This window comes from Haemaphysalis longicornis, unplaced genomic scaffold (assembly GCF_048455015.1).
Source record: "Haemaphysalis longicornis isolate Haplotype H1 unplaced genomic scaffold, Haemaphysalis longicornis Haplotype H1 scaffold_4, whole genome shotgun sequence".
NCBI classification, from domain to species: Eukaryota; Metazoa; Arthropoda; class Arachnida; order Ixodida; family Ixodidae; genus Haemaphysalis; species Haemaphysalis longicornis.
This window is the reverse complement of record NW_027526361.1, coordinates 1,822,321-1,846,797: the sequence shown is the minus strand read 5'-3', so window position 1 is coordinate 1,846,797 and position 24,477 is coordinate 1,822,321. Positions and strand designations below refer to the sequence as shown.

The 24,477-nt window shown below is 51.9% G+C and overlaps 2 protein-coding genes across 2 annotated transcripts in view; one reads left to right on the top strand and one right to left on the bottom strand.

The window, feature by feature from the left end:
- Positions 1-24,477, bottom strand: part of LOC144178108 (atrial natriuretic peptide receptor 1-like) — a 267,231-nt gene that overhangs the window by 174,415 nt on the left and 68,339 nt on the right. The gene's annotated exons all lie outside the window — the stretch shown is intronic.
- The window catches only part of LOC144178110 (uncharacterized), a 191,756-nt gene that overhangs the window by 163,423 nt on the left and 3,856 nt on the right, over positions 1-24,477 (top strand). The window contains exons 2-3 of the mRNA XM_077705646.1: positions 20,632-20,708; positions 21,131-21,253. Of these exons, the coding sequence (XP_077561772.1) occupies positions 20,654-20,708; positions 21,131-21,253 (178 nt within the window). The 5' untranslated portion in view covers positions 20,632-20,653. The remainder of the gene's footprint in view (positions 1-20,631; positions 20,709-21,130; positions 21,254-24,477) is intronic.

Below are 24,477 nucleotides of genomic sequence, written 5' to 3'. Positions count from 1 at the left end.
GTCAGAGACTGGAGTTGTTGCACGACAAAACATAACAATTCACGTGGAGACATGGTGTTCGATGTACACCCTTGATTACCTAAGGAACAGAGACGTTCGTGGTTTGGGTGTCCGTGAGGCGCGTACTCGCACGCCGGCGCTGAAGCACGACGTTCTTTGAGCCGCTGAATTTCTTTTTCCAGTGTATCCACCCTTTTTTCAATTTCGGAGTCTTTATCTAAATCAGGAACTGGTAGCTGCTCTTGCACAGGTGGCGAACGTCGACGGCTGGCACGTGACGTCTTGACTACCGAACTGTACGTCATCATTATTGACGGTTCAGGTTCTTCGGGGGAGTCATCCTCTAAGGCTGTCAAAACAGCGTATCGGTTGTAAATCGGCACCAGTTCAAGCATCGGGGCTTCGGCTGCCTTTCACTTCGTTTTAAGCGGCGCTCGCGGACTTTCTTGTTGGCCTCCAGCTTAGTAGGGCACTTCCGGGAAGTGATGTCGTGGTCGTTCGATTTGCAGAGGCCGCATCGAAAAGTCTGCGACGTTGTGGCATCCTCAGGGTTTCCTTTTGGTGGATAAGGGCAGGGGCATTTCATGTGTCCCTGCCTGTAGCACGAGTAGCAGTATACAACAGATGGCTTGAATGGCCGAGGGCGCAATATACATCCATAGCAATATATTTTCAGCGCTCGTGTGTGTGTTCTCCCTCGTCCTTCGTTTTTTCGCGCTGTTTTGCTTCAGTTCATAATGAACCAACTGGCCCCACTTCAGACATTAATTCAGTACACTATACGGTCTGGAGGAGAAGACGGGCTTCGCAGGGTGACGAGACAGGTGCGACTTGTGCCCATATACCGGACGGCAACAACTTCGTGAGTAGAGCAGGAGAGCTCCTGACGAAGTTGTTCAGGTGTCTCATCATAATCTACGTCTGATATCACGAGCGCTTCAGGTCAGTTCCAGTGGTCAAGTATGCCTTACCCTGCACACTGTCTGTCTGCGACACCTGTATGTTGTTCAAGGTCTGGAGCTTGGTGGCCAAATCCAAGGAGGGAACCCAGACTGACATCGTTTTAGTGGGCTTGTGCACGGCAAACCCACGGACACCTGGGACGTTCAGGCATGTGGCCACCTGAGCTTGAATAAACCGACTGGGCACTGTAGACATGTCGAAGTTAGCGCGGGACAGGTGACTTTGCAGCTGTTGTTAATAAAGGCGACGGGCGGGATCGTTTCCACAGGTCTTGCTTCGCATTTTCGGTTCTGCTTGTAGACCCAGGCGGCATTTTAACAGCGTTGGATGGCGAGACCGGAGCTGAATTACTTGCGGTTCCGATGTGTCCATTTTCACACCGTTGCCATAGCAGGGCTGGCGACGCGGCGGCAAAGGGGCCTTCGACGCTACGATGGAGCTCCCTTGACTGCTCCGTGGGTCTACGTGCGCTGCAGCAGCGCAGCGGCAGCGCGCTGCCGCCGCCGTTATTATAGAGTTTTAGTACAGCGTTTGTTGCCTTTGCGTACGCTAAACGCTAAATTTTTGCGTCCCGCTTCGTAAACACCGCGAGCGGAGTTTTAGTAGAGCGTCTCATCAGTTTTGCGTAGCGGCACGCTAATGCATACGGCGCCATCTGTCTAATGTTTGCGAAATGACTCGCCGGCTGATCTGCGAGCAGAGAGCCGGTGTGCTTGGAGATTTTACGACTATCGAAACAATTGTAAACAAACGCTTTCCCGTTAGTATTGAATGCAACTCGGCCAGTGCACGGCATGAATATTCTCTTACCTGAGTAAGTTCCATAGAGACACCGTTGAAATCCCGCGGAACTTCTTAAGTGGAATCGCACAGAACGCCCTGAGCCCAATGCTCGGGTTTGACGCATGCATTTTATTCAACTTCAAAACAATCCAGAGGCGTTTCGAACGAACACAACGTCGCGACATGTGTTGCAAGTGTGAACTGCAATCGACCGGCGTTCGGTTGCTTCCTCCTGCCCGTCGTAAATCCGGCACTCGCCTCGCGCGCGGTTTGCGGGGTGGAACAGCAAGTCACTTAACTCTGGCGCTCAAGCCGAGAGGGCTTTTAGCCACGCACACTGGGCATACCCGATGCGAGGTTGTGTCGTACGTCGCTCGAGAAACATAATCCAGAGCATGGGAAGCACTGTCCACCCACAGAAACAAACCATCGAATTTCACACACACACACACACACACACACACACACACACACACACACACACACACACACACACACACACACACACACACACACACACACACACACACACACACACACACACACACACACACACACACACGCACACACGCACGCACGCACGCACGCACACACGCACACGCACACGCACACGCACACCGCTTCGGTCGCTGGCCTGGCTACAAAGCTTCGTTCCGGCAGTCAGCCATGTCACGACGATACGGAGCTGCGCGAGGGGCGATGTGCTAAGCACTCGACGTATATAAAAACACAGGGGCAAAGAACTTGCAACAAGGTCGAGAACTGGGCTAGTTGGTATACATTCATGATTTACCAGCACAAATTAAACGGGACGAGAGAGAGTACTCCTCTCTCGTCCCGTTTAATTTGCGCTGGTAAATCATGCAAAGAACTTGGTTCATCGGGAGCAAATTCCAGTCGACAGAAAAGCGGAATCGTGGATGCTTGCCGGGTTACTTGCCGCCATGTTGGAAACGCAAGCGGCCTCACGTACGCACGCTATTTCGCTGAAATAGCGTCCGTCCGCTAAACGCAGAAGCGGCTTAACGTACGGCACATGCGCAGTGAGAACGACGCAAAGAAATAGCGTTCGCTAACTGTTTGCGTATGGTTGCGTACGTTATTCTAAAACTCTCTATTGCCGGCGTGCTAGACCTACTTGCTGGACCGAAGAAGGCGTTCGGTGAGAAGCGGCAGGAGGATGCAGGGACGACGAACCTTATGAGTCGGCGTCAGGGCTGGTTGGTTACCGATTACAACAGTTCATAACAGGCAGGGTGCCTGCGTGAAAGACAGAGCGGTGCAAAACGTGTCCGATCGCAGCTTAACATTGGCGAGATTGAACATGCCCACCGTGTAGGCCAACCGCGACCAAATTTCCAACGACCTATTATTGTCGAGTTCCTAAATTTCAAATCAAAAAGTGAAGCGTTGAGCAATGCCAGCAAGCTTGAATACATCGATTCACCAAAAGTTTGGCTGGAGGGGGATTTTTTCCCGAGAATCCAGTTCGCGCGGTAAAAACTGCGAGAGTTTGCTAAGGCTAATCGCGAGGAAAATGAGCGCTTCCAAGTGCGTTTCAACAGCCTCCACTTTCGAGGCAGTATTTTTCGTTACGACGCGGCGACTGAGAGTGTCCTCCAGGTTTCCACAAGAAAGGAACAACCAGTCAAATGACAGCACGTACGGGTTGCACATAAACCGGTTATTTCCAATGGACTATCTATTCTTCTGGCCAACTTTCGAAGTTTGCTTCCGAAAATCGACGCCCTAAAAGCCACGGAGCTGCTCAGCTGACATAGTCATTGGCACCGAAACGTGGCTTTCGGATAACACTGATAACAGTGAGAGAGAGAGAGAGAGAGAGAAAGACTTTATTGCATGATCCTGCGTGGGGATGGGGAATCAGGAGACCCTGTGAAATAGGCGGTGTACTCTTCCCATTCCTGCCTTGGTTAAGGCCTCGAGGGGTATTGGGCCAGTGGTCCGGCTCGAGCTACTAAGCTTCCTCCAGCCACGCAGCCTCTCCCCCGTACCCTTGGATGGGCACGGTAGTGAGTCGCGCCGGCGTCAGAGTGCTCCGTTCGCTCTTGCCGAGCCAGGGCTTCCTCGAGCCGCTGGATGGCTTGCCTCTGCTGCGCGCAGTTCGGCGATGTGATCATTTTCACTACATCCGGTGGGATGTCAGTCGGAGTAGTGTTCGCACTCGTAGTGTTCTCACACGTATCACTCGCGCACTCCGCGTTTGCGCACGCGTCAGCGGTGTCCGCGTTTGGGGTGTCACAGCACTGGGGATCGCGCACTGCACCGGTATTCACTCGTCCGCCACCCTGTTCGTCTCGGTGGTGGTGGTGGGCTTGCAGGATGTGGGACAGGGTAGCGGGTTCACTCGCGCACTCACTACACATGTAGTCTTTGAAGCCTCCTGGACACACGTAGCGCGCCAGAGCCGGTGTACTCACAGTTCTTGTTTGCAGTTGTCGGAGTAACACCTGCTCGTGCCGGTTGAGTCCGGGATGAGGTGGGCGTTGTGTCCTTCTTTGCTCTTTGTAGTACCGGAGTATTTCCCCGTACTCCAGTAGTGGTTCGTAGTCTTCTTCCTCTTCGTTCTCCTCGTTGTCGTTTCCTTGCTCCTCGTCGCCTTCACCGTCATACCCTGCGGCCCGCGCCGTGTTCGAGAGGCGGGGGGGGGGGCGCCGCGCGGTGTGTAAGCTCGCGCGCGACGGCGTCCGCCCTCTCGTTCCGGTTGGCCACTCCGCCGGGTATGAGGCCGACGTGGGCAGGAAACCACCTGAGGTGTGTAGTGTTGGTCTTCCCGTCGGGTAGTGGTCGAAGGAAGCGATGGGCCGGAGGACCCACGCTGCCTTTGCTGTAGTTGACTATAGCTGACTTGGCGTCGCTTAACATGGTGGTGATTGTTGGAGCACTCCTCAGGGCTAGCGTGATCGCCGCCTCTTCCGCTTGTGTAGCGTTGTCCGCTGCGAAGCTCGCCGCACTCATGGTGGTACCGTCCGTAGCTCGAATGACGGTCGCAACGTAGGTTCGGGGTCGGCGCGGGTAGCGGGCCGCGTCGACGTACACCGCAGTGTTGTCGGTGCTGTATGTTTCTGCCAGCGTCCTAGCTCTCGCCATTCGCCTTTCCCTGTTCCTCTCTGGATGCGTGTTACGAGGTAAGGGTGTGACGACTATCTGTTCGCACAGCGATCGTGGTAGTCGTTCGCGTGGTCTGGCGGCGTCAGCCCCGCCTTCCACATCCTGCCTTTCCCGCGGAGCTGTTGTGGCGGCGCGGTTCGTGCTGTGGTAGTGTCCGGTCCTGTGTAGTATCTCTCTTCCGGTCGGCGTTTCCCGGAGGCGTGCGATTTGTGCAGTTCTCTGCGCTTCGCATATTTCGTCCAGGGTATTGTGGGCTCCCAGGGCTTCGAGCGCCCTGTTGATGGTGCACTGTCGTAGTCCGAGGGCGACTTTGTAGGCTTTGCGTATAGCAGCATTGATCTTGTCTCGCTCCTGCGCCAACCACGTGTGGAAGGGGCCGGTATAGGAGATCTGACCAACGACGAACGATTGTAGTAAGCGGAGAAGGTTGGCTTCGCGCATGCCTTCGTTTCTTGTGGATATTCGGCGCACCAGTCGAGCGGCGTTGTCTATGCTAGTCAATAGCCTGCTCAGCGCCGTACGGTTGGTGCTTCGTCCTTCGTCAATGTGGTACCCGAGAACTCTTATGCTCTGGACGTGTGGTATTCGTGTGCCGTCGTGCGCGTGGAGGGCGATGTGGGAAGCGTCCGTGGCGGCTTTCTTTCTTCGTGGGCCGGGCGGTGTGAGTATTAGAAGCTCAGACTTTTGCGGCGAGCACCGGAGCCCGGTGTCTGCGAGTCCGGCCTCGACCTCGTCTATCGCCCGTTGTAGTGACTCTTCTATGTGTCCGTTGGTGCCCCCAGCCATCCAGATGGTGATGTCGTCCGCATAAATTGTATGTCGGACTTCTGGGATTCGTTGTAGGCGTTCTGCTACTGGTATGATGACCAGATTGAAGAGGACCGGGGAGATAACGGAACCCTGTGGGGTACCCGTGCTTCCTCTCTTGCGCTCCTGGAGTTGCGTGTTTCCAATTTGTATGCTTGCGGACCTGTCCGTTAGGAAAGCCCGAATATAGTTGTAGGTTCGCTCTCCCAGTCCCAGCTTGCTGACCTGCTGGAGGATGGCTGAGTGGCGGACGTTGTCGAAGGCGCTTTTGAGGTCGAGGCCCAAGACGGTTCTGCAATCCACCCTGCTCGGCGCTACGATGATGTCGTGCCAGATCTGTAGTATTGCGTTTTGGGTGCTGAGCTTGGCCCTGAAGCCGAGCATGGTCGTGGGGTACACTTCGTGGTCCTCCATGTAATGTTGCCATCTGGTGTTGAGGATGTGCTCAAGGACCTTGCCCACGCACGATGTGAGTGATATGGGTCTGAGGTTGTCAATTCCCGGCGGCTTGTTCGGCTTTGCAATCAAGACCGTCTTTGCGGCTTTCCATTGCTTGGGTAGTGTTGCGGTGCGCCAGCACGCGTTGTAGTATTCGGTTAGCGCCTTGATGGCCGTGTCGTTTAGGTTTCTCAGCACCTTGTTGTGTATGCGATCCGGTCCCGCTGCCGATTTGCAGTTCAGGGCTTGCACTGCGCTTCGGACTTCCCACTGTTGTATTTCTGCGTCCAACTCGGGGTTCTGCGGTCCGCGGTAGTCGGGGTGGGTGACGGTCGGTGTGTCCGGTAGGTACTGTTCGTTGAGTCTTTTCGCCAGTTCTCGTTCGCCGAGCGTGTTGGTCGCCGTGTGCAGGATTTGGTTGAGTCTGTGTTGTTGGTAGCCCTTACTTTTCGACTCGTCTTTCAGGTGTCGGAGCCACTTCCAGGCCTTGCTAGTGTGCAGCTTCCCGTCCATCTCGTTGCACAGGGCGTGCCACTGCTGTGTGTTTAGTTGTCGACTGCGCGATTCAATCTCTCTACCGATCTGCGCGATTTTCTTCCTCAACGATCGGAGGTGTCGGCGCTTTCTCCGCCGCTTCTGCAGGGATTGGCGGGCCGCGATCAGGTGAGCGAGTTTCTTGTCGACGCTGCGGATGGTGTTGTCGGCGGTCACCGTCGTGGTGGCCGCCTCGGCCGCCTTAAGTAAGCCGCCGGTCCACTGTTCGATGTCTTCCACTTTGGGTGCGATCGTTTGTTGCCTGAAGGCGTTCCAATCCGTAATTTTGTGTTTCGTTTCATGCGTGGTTGTAGAATTTGTGGCCCGTACCGGAATCTCTACCTCTATAATGAAGTGGTCGCTGCCCAGATTCACCCCGGTGTTTCTCCACTTGGCGGGTCTGCCGTCGGGTAGGTAATCGAAGGCGAGGTCTGGGTTGGAGTCGCGCGAGGTGGACGTGCCGATGCGCGATGGCTGTGCGGGGTCCGTGAGTAGATCGAACTGTGCTGCAGTTGCTTCTTCGAGTAGGTTCCTGCCCTTGGCTGTAGTGTTGTTGTATCCCGTTTCTCTGTGGTGTGCGTTGAAGTCACCCGCGATGACGGTGGGCGCGTTCACGACTTTCCTGAGTGTTCTTTGAAATAGCATTCCGAAACGTTGGCTTCTGTGCTTTGGATTACTGTAGGCGTTGACGACGAACAGTGTCTCCTTCTTCTTCTTCCCGACAACCACCTCGGTAACGCACAGTTCGAGGGCCGTGTTGTTTCCCAGGAGGTTGTCGTGTGGTATGTGTACGACTCCCTTGCGGATGAAGGTGCATACTCCTTGTGCCGTACCGGTGGAGCTGGTGCGTGCGCTCGGAGGGGTTGCTTGCGTCCGATAGCCGGGGATGGTCGGCGTTCGTTCGCTGTGCGTCTCCTGCACCATCACGATGTCCGGAGGGGAGTCGAGGCTTTGGATGTATTGTTGTAGGGCTGCTCTTCGGCACTGGAGGCCGTTGGCGTTCCAGTGCCATATTTTGACGCTGCCGTGCGTTTCTCTACCCATGGTGTTGCTGTTGTGTCGGTTGTTCGGGCACGGGTGTGCCTGTGATCTTTGCGCTCAGAAAGGCGAGCGTTCGTTGTATTTCGAGTAGGGTTTGCTCCACCCTTCCCATGCGAGCGTCCATGCGCGCTTCTAGGTCGCTCATGCGTGCGTCCATGCGTGCTTCCAGGTTATCCATGCGAGCGACAATTCTTGCCTCGAAGTCGTCTTGTCGTTTGAGTAGGTATCCTTCTAGGCCTTTCATTGCCCTGTTGTGTGTGATGGTGCTCGTGGTGGTCTTCTTTGCGACTCTCCCAGTTGTGACTTTGTGTATTTCTTCTATCTGTAGCCGTTTCCTAGGAGGCTCGATCTCCTGTGTCTCTTCGTTGATTTCCTCTTCCTCCACCTGGTTTGTGGGTTGTTGTAGTGGTTGTTGGGGCGCGTCATCTGCTTCCGCGTTTTCCATCATTTCTGCGGGAGCGTTGTACGTGTCGTGGCTGTCTGCCGACCGGGATGAAGCTGCAGCGGTGGCATTAGTTTTGCCTTCGATCTTGAGTGTGAGTGTTTCTATTCGTTTGGTAAGCGTGGCATTGGTAGCCTGTAGCGTTTGTATGATTTTCTCGAGCGCTGCAATTTTTTCTTCTTGGTCGTCGCGCTTGCGGGTGGCAGAGCGTTGTCGTTGCACGCGCTTCGACTGCGCGGTGGCGTTCCCTGCGTTGGCCGGAGCAGCTGTCGCTATCTTGGCCCTCGTCTTCGTATTGTTCTGAGTAGGGTTCTTCAGAGCACTCCGGACCGTGCTGCCAGATCTCTGGCGACTCGCGCTTCTTGCGGACGGCGAGCGATGTGTCTTTGTTACCCCTTCGTGCTTCGGGAAGTCGTCCCTGCGTGATAGTCTGACCTTTGGTGCTGTGGTTTTGGTGGCCTCGACTGCCTTCTTTTTCTCTGCTCGTGCGTGTTTCCTCGTCTGGAATGACGTTTTGAATCAGTTCTTGCAGCGCAGGTCCCCGGTGGGGTGATCGCCGTTACAGAGTTTGCAGTTCGGCTTGCAGTCATTGGTGTGGTCCGGCCCTGGATTACGTAACCCACATGCGAAGCACGCATTGACTTCGGGCGTGGGGCAGACGTCCCGTCTGTACCCAACTTGGCCGCAGATCTTACACACTTCTCTGTGTAGTTTGCACGCCGTGCACTTGACCGCGACTCCGGCGTATATCACGTATTGTGGTATCTTGTCGGCTTCGAAGGCGATGACTACCGCTTTCGCCGTTCCTATGCGGCGTGCCGCTCTAAATGTGTAGTTGAAAGGGTAGCTGAGGTTCTTAATGATGTCCTCTTGCGTATCTTGTAACCCGATGTTCTGGATAACGCCCTTCACCATGTAGTCAGGAAGGGATCCGTATGCGAACACTTCGTACGCCTTGGTGTCGATCACGTTGCATCGTATGCGGGCGTACTTCAGGGCTCTGTCGTCGTCGGGGGTGCTAATTACGACGATGTTCTGTGCCGTATTAGGGTATAGTGTATCTTCCGTTGCCGTCTGACTGTCTATGCCTGCGGCGTTTACGATGGCTCGTTTGAGCGCTGTAGGTTGGAGGTCGGCTATGACTAGGCCGCCACGTGGTCTGACTATTACTTTGGCTTCCTCCCTGTCCATTACGCTGGGCATGCGGGCTGCCTTTTCCATTGTAGCGTTAACTTTCTTGATGAATTGCGCTCGAGTGAGGGAGCTTGTAGACTTACATTTGGCTGCGTTGCCTTCGGCTGCTGTAGTAGTTGCTGTTGAGGGGGCCGCTTGGCTCGGCCTAGCATCCTCCCCAGTGGTGTTGTTTGGTCGACGATTGCGGCTGCGTCTGACGAGGAGCCAGTTTGCCGAGTCGCTTGCATCGCCAATTAGCTGTCGTATTTCTTCGACAGTGCCCTGGACAGTGATTGATGTTCTTCCTCCGTGCTGGCCCAGCAGGGGGGGCCGCGTCGGAGGCGGCGGCGGGCGTCGTGTCCATCTCGACGGCGGCGGCGGCCGTGGCCGGTTGGTGCGTAATCGTGGTAAGCCTCGTAGGCTTAGTTAAGTTCGCACGTTGTGCACACTTTCAGTGTCCGTGAAATGGTGAAAAATGGGTCCACTCACCAAAAATTGGTATCAACGTGTTCAGCTCGACGAACTGAATCGGCTCATAGTAAAGATAAAGCCATGAAAGTGGAATTGCCGGCACAAATGGACATGATCGACGGAGCCGATGCGAAGTGCGTTGGGAGCGAACGCGGCAGCACGTGCCCCCCTCGCGAACGCTAATCACTGATAACAGCGAACTTGCTCTTGCAAGAAAATTTGTAATCTTCCGCAAAGACAAGGTTAACTCCCGAGGTATAGGTGTCGTGATTGCATTAAAGGACATTATAAGCCAAGAATAATTACCGTAGACTCTCCTCTTGAGCATGTCTGGGTGTCTGCCTGCTTCAATGGGATAAAATACATATTTGGTGCCTGCTACCGCCCCCCTGTCGATCCGAGTTCATCGATCACCTAATCACCTCGCTCGAGGTAGTTACAGCAAAATTTCCGAATTCCATAATTACCTTGGCCGGAGACTTTAATTACCCCGCCACAGACTGGTCGACATTGTCTATTAATGTTCAGAATAACTGCGTCGGATGTGTACACTTTCTTCATTTGATGCAGCTTTTTCAGCTAACTCAGCTTGTACTTGAGCCAACACGCGGTGACCATACATTAGATCTAGTTATAACAAACAATCCTGATAATGCCTCCGTTCATATACTACAAGAAATCAGTGACCACAACATCATTCACTGCACTCTGCCACTACCGCGTCCCGATAAAACAACATTCGAGAAGTGTATACTTGATTACGCACGCGCTGACGAAGAAAAGATGAATGAAATGCTAGCGGCTTTCGGGCCAAACTTTCAACAAAATTTTAACACCTGAACAACTAATGAAAATTGGACTCTCTTTCGCGATAAGCTCAAGGAAATAGAACGTGCATGCGTGCCAAAACTAGTCATCAAAGCACAGGCTAGCGACCCCTGGTTTACGCATGAAGTCAGGGCAGTTCTAAACAAAAAGAAAAGGTGCGATAGAAAAGCAACACGGTCTGGGAATCCGGAGGATCGGGCGCAGTACAAAGAAGTGGCAGGCTTAGCGGAAGCCGAAAACAAGTATTTTAATTTTACTTTTTCCAGCATGCTGAAAACTAACCCTAAATTGTTCTGGCGTACCATAAACCCTAAATGCACAGCCAAAATTCCCTTTTTACAAAGCAATATAGGTACCCCTTTAACAGATGTTGAATGTGCTGAACGTTTTAATTTATATTTTAGTGCAGTATTTACCACTGAACAGCCAATAGGCGATTCTATAACCACTGAGCAAATTCCGATAGCCTTCGAAGATGTTCCCGTCGTTGTCACTGAAAATGGTATAGCTCGGGCGATTGACCGCCTGCCTCACAGCACAAGCCCGGGTCCTGATGGCATCAGTTCTAAATTGCTAAAATTTACGCGTCATCTTTCAGCCCCTCTACTATCTCTAATTTTCCAGCAGTCAATCGACACAGGATGCATACCGGAGGACTGAAAAAAGGGCCATGTAGTCCCGATTTTTAAATTTGGTGATAGCCCCCAACCCAGTAATTACCGTCCTATTTCACTAACATCTATCTGCTACAAGCTACTCGAGCATATTCTTTATCACCATATCATGGCTCACCTCAACAAAAATAACCTTTTGTTTGAAAACCAGCGTGGTTTTAGGCGCGAGCGATCATGCCAAACACATCTTTTCGAGCTTGTGAATGACCTTCACCTCTCATTGCACTCTTCACGTTACGTCGATGCTATATTCATTCATTATTCGAAAACCTTCGACCGTGTGCCCCATAAGCGACTACTGCTGAAGCTCTCCGGTCTTCAACTTGACAGCCGCACGACAGAGTGGATCGAAGGATTTTCAACTAACCGTTTTCAGTCAGTCAAGCTCGATAATGATGTATCTAATCGCATGCCTGTAAAATCCGGTGTACCACAAGGATCAGTTCTAGGCCCTCTACTCTTAATATATGTAAATGACATTGCTAATAATCTAGCCTCAAACGTCCGCCTTTTTTGCAGATGATTGCGTTATTTATAGAGAAATAACACATCCGGCTGATGTAACTACGCTCCAAGCAGATTTAGCAGGTTTATCAGAGTGGTGTTGCACTTGGGAAATGGAGATTAACACAGATAAAACTAAGCATGTAACGTTTACTTCCTCTAACAAGTTCACCCTAAATCAATTTAATACACCATTTCGAATAACCGTATAGAGTCAGTGCTGTCATTTAAGTATCTAGGTAGTTTTCTAAGTTCAAACTTAACCTGGAACACTCATATGGGATACATAAAAGGTAAAGCTTTTAAAAAAAAATTGGCGCCAATCCACTCCGTGAATGTGGTTGAAAAGCAAAGCTGTAAACGGCACCCACAACGATTACCCATGCGATATCACATAAATTCACTCACGTCGCTCTACAAATCGTGAAACCAGAGAGAAGTGAAATGTACTTAACCACACCCTGTATTACTTCAAAGAGATATTCTTGCTCAGGTTAAATTATTGCATGAGGAATGAACGGTGGTTGGTTGAGTTGTATTGGTGCAGCACATCAGTGGAAACTTTTTTTTATAAAATAAAAGCTCAAACCCGGTGTCAGACGATCTCACTTCTCCGTCTCTGCCGTCGCGGACGGAGGCGACGAGAGTGGCGGCAGAGACGGAGCAGGAGCAGGACGAGAAGGAAGAAGCCCAGGAGGAGGAAATACCTCTATTCAGATTTCTGAACGGCCCAGAATGCGGCCCAGGGGAGTTGTTCCTTCCTCACTGTAGCCCATATTCAGTCCGCGCCGACTGTGCCCTGTCCACCAGTTGAAGCTGGGTAGGTAGAGAGTGGCTGGATAGCAGCATCGCCCATTGCTCTTGTTAGGTAGTTGACAGAAGGAGAGGAGGTGCTCAGGGCTAAAGTTGCACACCCCGATTATGTGGCAGAGTGTTCCTACTTATGAGCAAAATTTACATGCAGCGTCTTAGCGATTCGGATGCATTAAGTGAACACGCGTCCGGTGTGGGAAGGAGCCGGATTATATGAGCCGTAGGGTGGTTTGTTCTTCTATGGAAAGGTCAGGGTAAGCCAAAGGTAGAGTCTGCCTCAGATAGCGATAATTCTGGTTTATGTCCCTGAATGAGACAAGCGGGTGACTGCCCTCGTGCAGCTCCATAGCACTGGGGGTGAAAGTGCAGGCTTGGTGGGCGTATTCGTTGCCCTCCATGGAAGCATGAGCAGGTGTCCAGATGAGCTGAATGGAACCATTTGGGGAGTGGTTTTTAGCACACGCAGTGCAGGTGGGGACACCAAACCCGACAGGTAGTTCCGTTAGGCTTGTTGGGAATTTGTGACTACTTTACAAACCCCTGGTTGAGAGCCAAGGCGATGGCTGCCTCTTCTGCTGCCATCATGTCTTCGGTCTTGAGTGAGGCACAGCAAGGAGGTTGGTTCTGGAGGTAGACACGATGATGACGTACTGCTGCACTCTATGTTTGGAGGCGTCTGTGTAGACAACTGCATGATCCCCACCGCGGGTGGTGTTGAGCGCTTGAGCCCGTGCTTGCCGGTGACCCTCGTCGTCTGAGGGGTTCATATTTCTAAGCAAAGGGAGCATATTTTTTCTTGTCGCCAAAAGCCCAGGAGTAGATCAAGCGGAGTGATATTTTGTGCTGCCCAGCCAATCTGGTGAAAGATTCGGAAACCCGCCGCAGTTCTGCGCATTCGGAGCTTCTGGATAGAAAGATGACCACCTCTCAGCTTTTTAGAGCCCTGTGCTAAGCAGCCTCTCTGGGCGCCCTCATGGGAAGACCAATGGCTTGCTCAACCGCCATTCTAATCATTATATAAAGCATCTTTATGTCCTCCTTGCCGAGAAGAAGACAGGGGGTTGACGTAAGTGATTCTGGAGAAGACGAAAGCTAATCGAAAGGTATCGTATTCCTTGAGGCCTCGCTTCTTGGTGGCAACTCGCCGGATCATGTGTATGATTTGTTAATGTTGTGTTTGACGCACTGCAAGGATATGTTACTCTTGGTGTTGTCCTGAAGATGTAGGCCCAGGATTTTGATGCTGGGGCATGGAGTGATGGCCTGGCCATCAAGGAGTATTTGAATGTGTTTCTTGAGGTATCGTCTGGCGTGAGGGCGGACAAGGAACTGATATTTTTTTAACACGAACACTGGAAGCCACAGGCCCATTGGCGTCGTACTAGAAGTGAGACGCCATGGTTTAGTGTGTGCTTCGTTTAATCGCTATCGCGTAGCATTTAGCGAGAATGCAGGGGTTAAAGCCGTTGATGTGCTTGGTCAGTGCATCACTTGTCTCCCCCGCCTCCGCGTGGGCTCGTAGCTAAATCGGTAAGACTACGGGCTCTTGGTTTGTTACTCTATTAGTTCCAGGTTCGATCCCTGGCGGTGCAGTAAATTCTTTTATTTCTTTCCGGGAGTTTTCTGGTGACACCAACGGTCGCGAAAGAACCCTTGGGGGGAGAGGTAGAAAGCTTTGCTTTAAAACTGGGCCTTCTAAAACGCCGTTTACACCTTGCAAACTCTGAAACTAAACTGCACGCGTACTGTTCTTTGATTCGTCCTTCGTTAGAGTACGCTTCTATTATATGGCACTCGCACCAGGAATATCTAACAGCCTTACTCGAGTCAGTACAGAACAAAGCTGCTCGGTTTATTCTTTCGTCTTATTCCCACTATACCAGTATTTCGGCAATAAAAGCCTCCCTCAAACTTCCGCCTCTCGCAATTCGAAGAAAACACTGTCGCTTATCATTTTTTCATGCAATCTCCCCCCCCCCCTGCAATCTCCCCCCCCCCCCTATGTAATGCCTTTTTGGCCCTTCTCAATAAATAAAATAAATATGCAGCAGGCACTTCGTAAACAACGCGAAGAGCGAGAGCCAGGCCAACCCAGCCTCCCTGCGGACTTTCTTTACCGATGTTTACAGAAGGCGGCGGGTAAGCGGTGAGAGACACGAGAGGTAAGATAAAGCGGAGAACCAAACAAATTTCGCACCGACTTATACGCCCCATCCTTTTACCCCAGATAGGTGAAGCGGAGTCGATCCGCTGCTCGAAGGTTGACCTCGCCACATCCGCCCGAGGAATCTTCACCCGTGGCGTGGCGCTCGAGATACCACGCCACACGCCATTTGGGAATGCCCCTCTTTACCCCCGCTCCGTTTACACAACCCTCCCACTACCTGGCTCTAGGTGACCGGGAGCTCCTCGCCCGAGCTACAGCTCCTGACCGCCACTAGGGCTCAGGATTACCTGGCGCGCCTCCCTCACCTGAGGGACACTCGCTAGGACCGAGTCGCCAGAAATAAAGTTATTCTCTCTCTCTCTCTCTCTCTCTCTCTCTCTCTCTCTCTCTCTCTCTCTCTCTCTCTCTCTCTCTCTCTCTCTCTCTCTCTCTCTCTCTCTCTCTCTCTCTCTCTCTCTCTCTCTCTCTCTCTCTCTCTCTCTCACCCATGGACGTGCTGTAGAACACGTCGGAGAACGACGGCTCGCCAGACACGGATGCTGCACTAAAAGCCTTCGAGCAGGGCTTGCCGCTCTTGACTGAGGTGGAAGTCGACGCTGCGGCGGCGGCTGCATGCGAGCGTCGACGGCAGCGATCGTCGATCGTCGACACCGCGACCGCGAGCTCCCGGCGGCAGCGGCCGCTATTCTGATGCAGGCGAAAATCAAGGACGACCGCGTGTTCGAGATTTCGGCGCACGTTAAAGATCCTCAGGTGGCCAAAATTAATCCGGAACCCTGCACTACGGCGCGCCACGTCGTCTGTTTAGCTCGGCGCGTTAAACCTCATAATCAATCAATCAATCAATCACGAAACCACGGTGAAAAGGGGAGTCGAGCGAATGTATTTCTAATGAAAATACCTGGGAACAGTCTCTCGATGCTCGTGTTCGCGTCCCACTTCGGTTTTAAAGCAAAGCATTTTACCTCTACCCCCCAAGGGTTCTTTTGCGACCGTTGGTGTCACCAGAAAACTCCAGCGAATAAATAAAAGAATTTACTGGCACCGCGGGGAATCGAACCTGGAACTAATAGACTAACAAAGCGAGAGCCCGTTGTCTTACCGATTTAGCTACGAGCCCTTTTTTTTTTTTTTTCTTTATTGCCTGGATTCGACAATTCACAACACATCACAGATCAACAGCGTAAATAATATACGACAACACGTGGTAAGGCGGCCCGACTTAGGCCTAGTGATGTCCTTTAAAACTCTTTCAATGACGTAAGCTGCTCTATCTTTGGCAGCCACACAGGCGATACCTCTTGAGATTTAATTACCTCCACATAACGACCTACACTTTCTCTGAAGTACTGCTTTGCGGATCGGGCATCTACGTCGTTGTACAATCTTGCTGTGCGTGAGCGCCATATGCTGTGGAGGCCCAGCGCCATGACTAAGTCATAAGGCATTCCACCTTCTTTGTCTACGGAGAGATACCGTATGCCATGAGGGTTTAGCGGGAAGTCTTTGCAAAGTGTCCTCTGTAAAACATCCCAAAAATATACACCCTAGGAAGACAAGGAAGACTAGGAAGACAAGTGATGTACTCACCAGGCACATCTGCGGGTTTACCCCCTGCGTTCTCGCTGAATGCCACGTTAAAGCGTCACGCGACCACTCACGCACGTCTAGCGGCCCTGTGCTCACCTTGGTCATGCGCTAAGAAATAAAAAATAAAAGGAAGCTCACGTCAATGCATGGCATCTCACTTCTAGTACGCCAATGTGCTAAAGCCTGTGGCCTCCAGGGTTCACGTAAACAATCACAGCTCCTTGTCGTCCGCCACACGCCCAAACCAAGGAATACATTCAAATACTCCTTGATGGCCAGGCCATCACTCCAAGCCCCAGCATCAAGATCCTGAGCCTACATCTCGAGGCTAACACCAAGAGTGACGTCTCCTTGCAGCGCCTCAAAAACAGCATTAATGAAATCATACACATGATCCGGCGAGTTGCCACCAAGAAGCGAGGCCTAGAGGAATCCGGTACCTTTCGATTAATTGAAGCTTTTGTCCTCTAGAGAGTTACTTACATCAACCCCCTGTCTTCTTCTCGACAAGGAAGACATAGAGATGCTTTATATAATGATTAGAAAGGCGCTCGAGCAGGCCATTGGTCTTCTCATGAGTGCGTCCACACAGAGGCTGCTTAGCACGGGGTTCCACAACACGGTGGAAGAGCTGATAGAAGGCCATCATTCTAACCAGAAGGTCCGATTTAGAACTGGGACGGGTAACCGCATGCTTCACCAGATTGACTGGGCCACCCAGAATGTCACTCCGGTTGACGTACTCCCAGACTCTTGGCGACTAAAACTAAAGATGCTCCCTTCCCTTAGAAATATGAACCCCTCACATGACGAGGGTCACCGAAAAGCGCGGGCTCAAACGCTAAACACCACCCTCGGTGGGGATCATGCAGTTATCTACACAGACCCCTCCAGACATCGAGGGCAGCAATACGACATCAAAGTGGTTACCCCCAGAACCAACCTCCTTGCGTGTACCTCGCTTAGGACTCAAGAAATGACGCCAGCAGAGAGGCAGCCATCACCTTGGCTCTCGCTCAACCAGGGGTTCGGAGGGTAGTCATCGATTCCCAGCAAGCCTACTGGAATAACCAGTAGGGTTGGGTGTCCTGACTTGCACTCCGTGTGCTAGAAAAAATCTCCAAGCGGTTCCATTTAGCTCATCTGGACACGCGCTCACGCTTCAATGGAGGGCACCAAACAGGGCCGCCAACAAGCCTGCGCTTTTACCTCCCGTGCTATGGAGCTGCACGAGGATAGTCACCCGCTTGTCACGTTCAGGGAGATAACCGAGCATCATCGCCTTCTGATACAGACCGTACCTTCGCCTTACCCTGACCTTTCCAGAGAACAACAAATTACCCTACGGCTCATACAAACCGGGCTCCTTCCCACAGCCTGCACTTCTTCACTTAATGTATCCGAATCGCTACGACGCTGAATGCAAGTTTTGCTCAGAAGTAGGAACACTCCGCCCCGTAATCGGGGTGTGCGACTTTAGCCCTGAGCACCGTCCTCTCTTTCCGTAAACTACCCAACAAGAGCAATCGGAGATGCTGCTGTCCAGGCCCTCTCCACCTACCCAGCTTCAGCGGGTGGACAGAACACAGGCCGCGCAGACTGCATATGGGCCCCACAGAAGAAGGAATCACTCCCCAGGGCTGCACTCTGGACCGTCCAGAAATGTGAACAGAACTATTTCTTCCTGCTCCTCTTTCTCTGCCGCAAATCTCGTCGCCTCCGTCTGCGGCGCAGAGACGGGGAAGACAGATCGTCTAACACCAGGTTGGAGCTTACTTTAATTTTATAAAAAAGTTTCCCCTCTTGTGCTACACGAATACAACTCAACCAAACACCGTTCATGCTTCATGCATTGATTTAACCTTAACAAGAATATCTCTTTGAAGTAATAAATGTTGTGGTTAAGTGCATTTCACTTCTCTCTGGTTTTCCTGTTTGGAGAGCGATGCGAGTGAATTTAAGTGACGTGGCATGGGTAATTAGTATGGGTGCCGTTTACAGCTTTGCTTTCCAACCACATTCACGGAGTGGATTGGCGCAATTTTTTTTTTGCGATGGTGTTCCCATTGCTGGGGTCAGCTTGTGCAGGTCTCGTCAACTGCCTCATTTACGTAGGCGCACACAGCCGCGGCATGCTTACAGCGGCCGATAATTCCTGCCTTGCAAGAGCTCGCCCCGGAGGCTAAGGACCGTGTATGATCGCAGATCTGCATGCGAAAAGTCAATTTAATATCCCCATCTTCGTGTACTTATTCTCTGAGCGCCAAGACATTCTACAGGAGCGGGCGAAACCTTCGCCGACAGCACGGCAGGCCGGTACGCGTACGTCGCTTTAGAGCGATTTTCCGCCGCGCGCGGCGCTACTAGTGTCACTCCGACGGCCGCGTGGCCCATCCGTACGCAACAAATATTTAAATGAGGAGCACTTTGTCGACGAAGGTCGTCTGGGCTCACTGTACCTAGCCACCGCAGAACGTGTAACGCGTAACGCCGCGTCACGCGTCCAAACAGAGGCTTCTAAAAGACAACCGCTTAGCCTCGTCGGGACCGAACCTGGGTCTGGCGCGTTACGAAGCCTATGCCTATCGCACTGGGCCACAGAGGTACACGTTCCTCCTACGCAAAGTGTGGGGGGCGATCTTCGCGCTGTGCCGCCGCCCCGCAGGCTGCCCTTGCTGGGCCGCAAATGAGTGCGCACTAACATAAAATAAGGGGAAGAAATCATGCATTGACGCGTTAATTATCATCATCGTCATCATAAGCCTGTTTGCGTCCACTGCAGGACGAAAGCCTCTCCCAAAGACTTCCAGCGACGCCAAACGAGTGCTACCCGAGTCAATGATTCCCCCAAAATTTTCGCAGCTCATCCCGCCAACGAGTTCTCGGCCGAGAACCCGTAGTGCGTTAGCAGTCCATTGGCACCCACTCTGTCAAACGGATGGTCCACCTGTTGTCCCTCATTCGCATCACGTGACCAGCCCATGCCCATTTCCTCCGCTTAATTTGAACAAGAATGTCCTCCACCTTGGTTTGTTCTCGAATTCCTGCTGCTGTTTTCCTGTCCCTCAACGTGACCCCTAGCATTCGGCGTTCCATATCCCGTCGCGCCGATCTAAGTTTATTTTCAAGTCATTTTCGTGAGACGCATTAACGCCTTAATTACGGCAAATTAATGAAAAAACTCGACGCAATGTCTTTCTTTGGGTATTTTCAGTAACTGTGTCACCCTCTAGACTACTTTCGGTATCAACGCCAGGCTGGTACTGGAACTAGTCAGGAGGGAGCCACAGCCCCTTTGGCGAATCACTGCTCCGCACTTGACAGCTTTCACGTTGAGTGTAACTGCTTTAATGTTTTTATCTGCCCCCTCTTCCCGACTCCTGTTCTTTGACTGAACAAAGCGAAACCTCGAAAAAAGGCACACTTCATGACGGCGCGCTACGCGCCCCATGGAAACCGCGGCGGCCCGAATTGCGCCGCCCTGACTGAACGGGCGGCTCAAGGGTCAGGCAGCAGCTGGTTCAACGTCTGTCGCCTGTCCAATTCCGGCAAGAAACACCGTCTGCTCTTGACTGGAGCGATACACAATGTGGAGAATTGAATTGCGTATGAGGCTAAATAATGCGAAAAAACAAAACGCGGACAATACCCCAGCACGCACTAAAAAGAGGGAAGAAAGTTTAATACGAGCGCAATTTCCGCTATGGCACAAGGCACGCGCTCACCTTCACCACCGAACTTTTTTACGTGCTCGGCCCACCACATCCGCAAAAAAAAATTCAGCAGTTTTACATCATGTTAACAACGACGAGTGATTCACGACGATCAGGAGTTGGTTACCTAATAAAACTTGTTTAAGCCAACCAGTTTGCTTAACGCTGGCATCCATTCGGTGGCATCAGTTTTGGTTGGAATAAAATATTATTCAAGATCTATAGGTGTATTCTTTGAGAAAGCATGAACATCTTAATACCCTGCCTCGCTCTAAAGTCTGTGACACTGTGTTTCTAGCATACCCTGCTGAGAAAGAGACGAGCCGCCATGAGCACACCAAAAGATGGCTTCATTGGTAGGAACTCTCCATGATGATGATGCGAAGCACGAGAGAGAAACGAATTCAACAAAATTAACAAAAAAGTCCGCCGCTAAAAAAGTCTTCAGTCCACGTAAAGTTAAGCTACAGTCCACATTAGCCAAAAGGGGTTCAAATATTGCGACACCCACTATCTGCGATTATAATGACGCCTTGGCTCTCTTCAAATACGACGCAGACCGAGTGCGTGCTGCTCGGAGATGGCGCCTTCAAGGGAGACTGCAGTTGGGCTGCCTTTTCCAGCCTTCGTTGCAGGTATTCTACGCGTTCCTTGTACGCAGTGTTTCCTTGTTGTAGGCGGGGTGCGCGAGCGGCGTATTGGCATTGGGATAGTTCGCAGAGCACGCGCTATGTTTAGCCCTGTTGGGTCTGTCAATTCGTTCCCGCCGCACCGCACGCATTCTGGTTGGAAAGGGAAGCTGTTCACAGACCTTCTTCCCGTTAATGCCGCAGCTCGCCGCAGTCTGGAGCGCTCGCGAACTGCCGGCGCTGGCGAAAAGCCGCTGCCGCTGCTGGCCAAAAAACTGCTGCCGCTGGCGAAAAGCCGGCGGTGGGCTTGTCAGTCTTTGAGCATTTGCCTCTTTGCAGCTTGTCCTTCGGCGCCATAATTAAGATGCAACACTGGACGAAGAAATGCGTCGCACTCCAACATATTTCTCCTTTCCTCTTCGACGCAGCAACCAGCGTCAAGCTTCCCGGCATCTTCGCCCTCACAACCTCCACCGCTGGCGACTTCACGCGCTGCTTCACGACTACGGTCAGGCTTATCCTCTGCCAGATTTCCGGTCGGGTCACCATAGGTGAGCTCGTTGATGCTGTACCCTACGGTAGTATGCCTCACTGTGGTAGGAACCATGGTTTTTTGCTCTGACATTGTACTCGGAATTGTCACGTCGCTACGTTGAGTGCCTTCAGTAGAAAAAAAAGGTGGGCCGGCTTCCGATGCCGTTATAACTTGCAAGGTAATTTCTTTCCTACTAATTTCTTTCCCTTTAATTTCTTTCCCTTCCCACTTAGCGCTGCATAATTCTGATTTGTGTCTGTAGTATCGTAATGTACAAATATTTTTCCATATTTTGCCGACGTCCGTTCCGTTCAGCATAAATTTGATCTTTGATAGCAGCAACTACGGTTCTTGGGGCTACATTTGTTTCAAATATTTGGACAAAAATATCTCCGCCAGTCGGCAAATAATGACCACCGCAATCGTTTTTTGTGTGCATGGGCTACGTACAGACAACATCCGGCTTCGATTAATGTTCTCACCACGAATAATAGCCATTTCGCATTTTAAAAAGGGAAAAAATCAACAAAACAACCGGAAAGTTGTGCGGAGTAGGACGTCATCCCAGTCTTGGAATTTTTAATTTGTGTAATTTTTTGCTCTGGTTTCTTATTTTAATGTGTTTGTATTATTTACTATTTATCTTCTTTCATGCTGTCAGCAATGTCGGCTCCAGATAACTTCAAATGCCGAAAAAATGAAATTAAATGTGGTGCACAAAAAATTACACCATATTCCCGTGGGGAATCCTGATGAGGGTGCGAAGCATCGTGGCGGTTCCGTGTGGTTCCATTGTGTTGCCGTTATGTTGAGTGATCTGGTTTTTACTAGCGCTAGAGGGAATTCCGCGTCCGGGTCCACACCGGTGGCAAAGGCACGCAAGTTCTGCTGTGTTACGGTGAGTAGGCGGTGGTTCTCGAGGCGCCGAAACTCGTCCATCATGTTCTTGTCGATGTTGTCTCTGTGGTAGAATCGGTAGTCTCCGTCAGCTTTGGTGAGGTAAACGTTGTTGACATTGGTGCACCGGCTGAGAGCAATGTACACGCCCTCCTCTTCGCAGCTTTGTCTTCTCGTTCTTCTTCTTCTTTGGCGGTTCCCCTACGGGAAGATGACGACGGTGGTTGAACGCGAACCTATCTCGTGATGGATTCTTTGGTTGGCCAATCCCTAGGGGCATCCTGCCACAATCAACATCAGAGGCGCTGCGGACGGGGCTGGTTGAGCTGCAAGGCGCGTGGCGCTTCCCGCCACAGCTTTCCCACGGGCAATTCAGCATCCCCCTCTAAAGTTTTCAGTTCGTCGTTTCCGTTGACGTTCAGCTTCGAGGTGCCTTCTTTGTATCAGTAGCTTCTTGACGTAGTTTGAATGAGTCAAGGACATAAGGCGCGTTCGTAGCACTTGCTCCTGTCCCGGATTTGTAGCGTAGTGGGAAGAGCACCGCGTACCTCCCGTGCGGCCAAAGAGTCGTGGGATCGAAACCGGGCGCTGCTATTTCTTTTTTTGTTTATATAGTGTGGTATCGCGGAGCTGTGGGTGTAAGGAGGAGAGTTGCGCATGCGCAGTGGGCGTGTGGACGGCGCCGCCATCAACGACGCAGGACCAGGCGAGCCTAAGAAATGCTCCGCATTTAGAAAAAAAAGACGCGAATTTATTCTGTTACGTTGGAATACAGATTCCGCTATACTGGGGCACAAGTTAAGAGCGGCAATAACTCGTGTACGGCATCACTCGGAGGAACTAACAGACACGGATGTCGACGGGCGCGCGCGTCCAGGCGTCACTCAAAATCGTCGCAGCAAAGTGGAGAGGAGGAAACTGCGTTGCCAAGAAGTGCGATGGGAAGTTTCGGGGAACCGACGAGCAGCTGTGGGGAGTGCGCGTCGCGACGCAGACGTTCGGGTAGGGAGTGATGGCGTAAGCACTGACATGCCGGTATTATGCTAGTTAGGAGACACGGCGTCCGATTGGCGGAATCAGTGTATGATCTACCGATAATATTGGCAGAGCTAAGAAAAGCCAAGTTCAAGCTCACAAAGACCAGCAGATCCGTTGTTTCTTCAGCCTTCGCATGTCGATTGCAAAGCGGGCGGAGTTCTTAAAGCAAAGCTCTACTACTTTCATCGAGCGGTTTCGAGGCGGACGCGCAATTTGACCTTTTGACCGGAGACACCCCGGCGACACACCCCTCGAAGCGCATCGCGTGATTTCCCGGGCCCGCTTTCGGCGCTGCGCACAAGGCCGCGTTTTCAGTCGTTGTTCTCAGCACGAGCGGCGGCCGCCGCCGCCGCCGATCACCTGATCGGCAGCCGGCCACCCCCGCAGCCTCCCACGCACGCGCCGGTGGGTAATCTCGGGCTACGTAACTCTTCTCGCGCCCGGCGAAGACGAACGGCGCGTTCGCCGAGACTCCTTCTGTGAGCGTTGCACGGGACCGAAGGGCTTTGAAACGTGGCTAGCAATGCAGCTACATCAAAGGTTAAACAAGCAAAACCAAGACTCAACCGGGCTAAGCCAAGCTTTTGCCAAGCTGATCTAAGCCGCTGCCCTTTCCCCACATAGTCTGTTTGTCGTCGCTGCAGTAGTTTACAAGCAGATTAAGTCCCGGGAACGGCTTGTGCCACGTTCAAAATAATCGCAGTAACGCACTGCTAGCACCGCCCGGAGTTCCAGCGGGCTGAGGTGATGCGGCGCAGGTGCATCTAACGTTGCCGTTCTTAATCTGATGGATATAAACTTTATTGTCCATGGGATGGTGGGGACGAATCAGCCGCTCAGGCCCCTGTTGATGTGGGCCGCCAGTTCCCGTTGCTCTTGGAGACTCGCCGCAACAGCAAGCCACTCTCCGGTGTATAGTAACATATTTTGGCATGATGCTAAACAATGCGTTTTCTGCAATGCGCTCACTCCAAGTCATTTAGTAGAACCTTACCAGATCACACATGGTCTCGGTGCGCGCTGAGCAGAACAGTTAAGCAGGCTGATCTGCATAACGTAGATGCAGCGGTCGGTCAGTCATAGCTAACGCTTTGGGCGTTGCCATAGAACGAGCCGTGCAGGTTTAGCTACCGTTGCACGCTTGGTTCAAAAACTCTACACTTGGTGGATTTTAAACCCCAGAAGTACAATAAAGGAAGTAAAAGGTGACAGATGAACCTCGGATGTGCCTAGTTGCAGCTTTGACCTTGAAATGAACATTTCATGCGGCCCGCATTGCTTGCAACGCTCGAATCGGTCATCGAT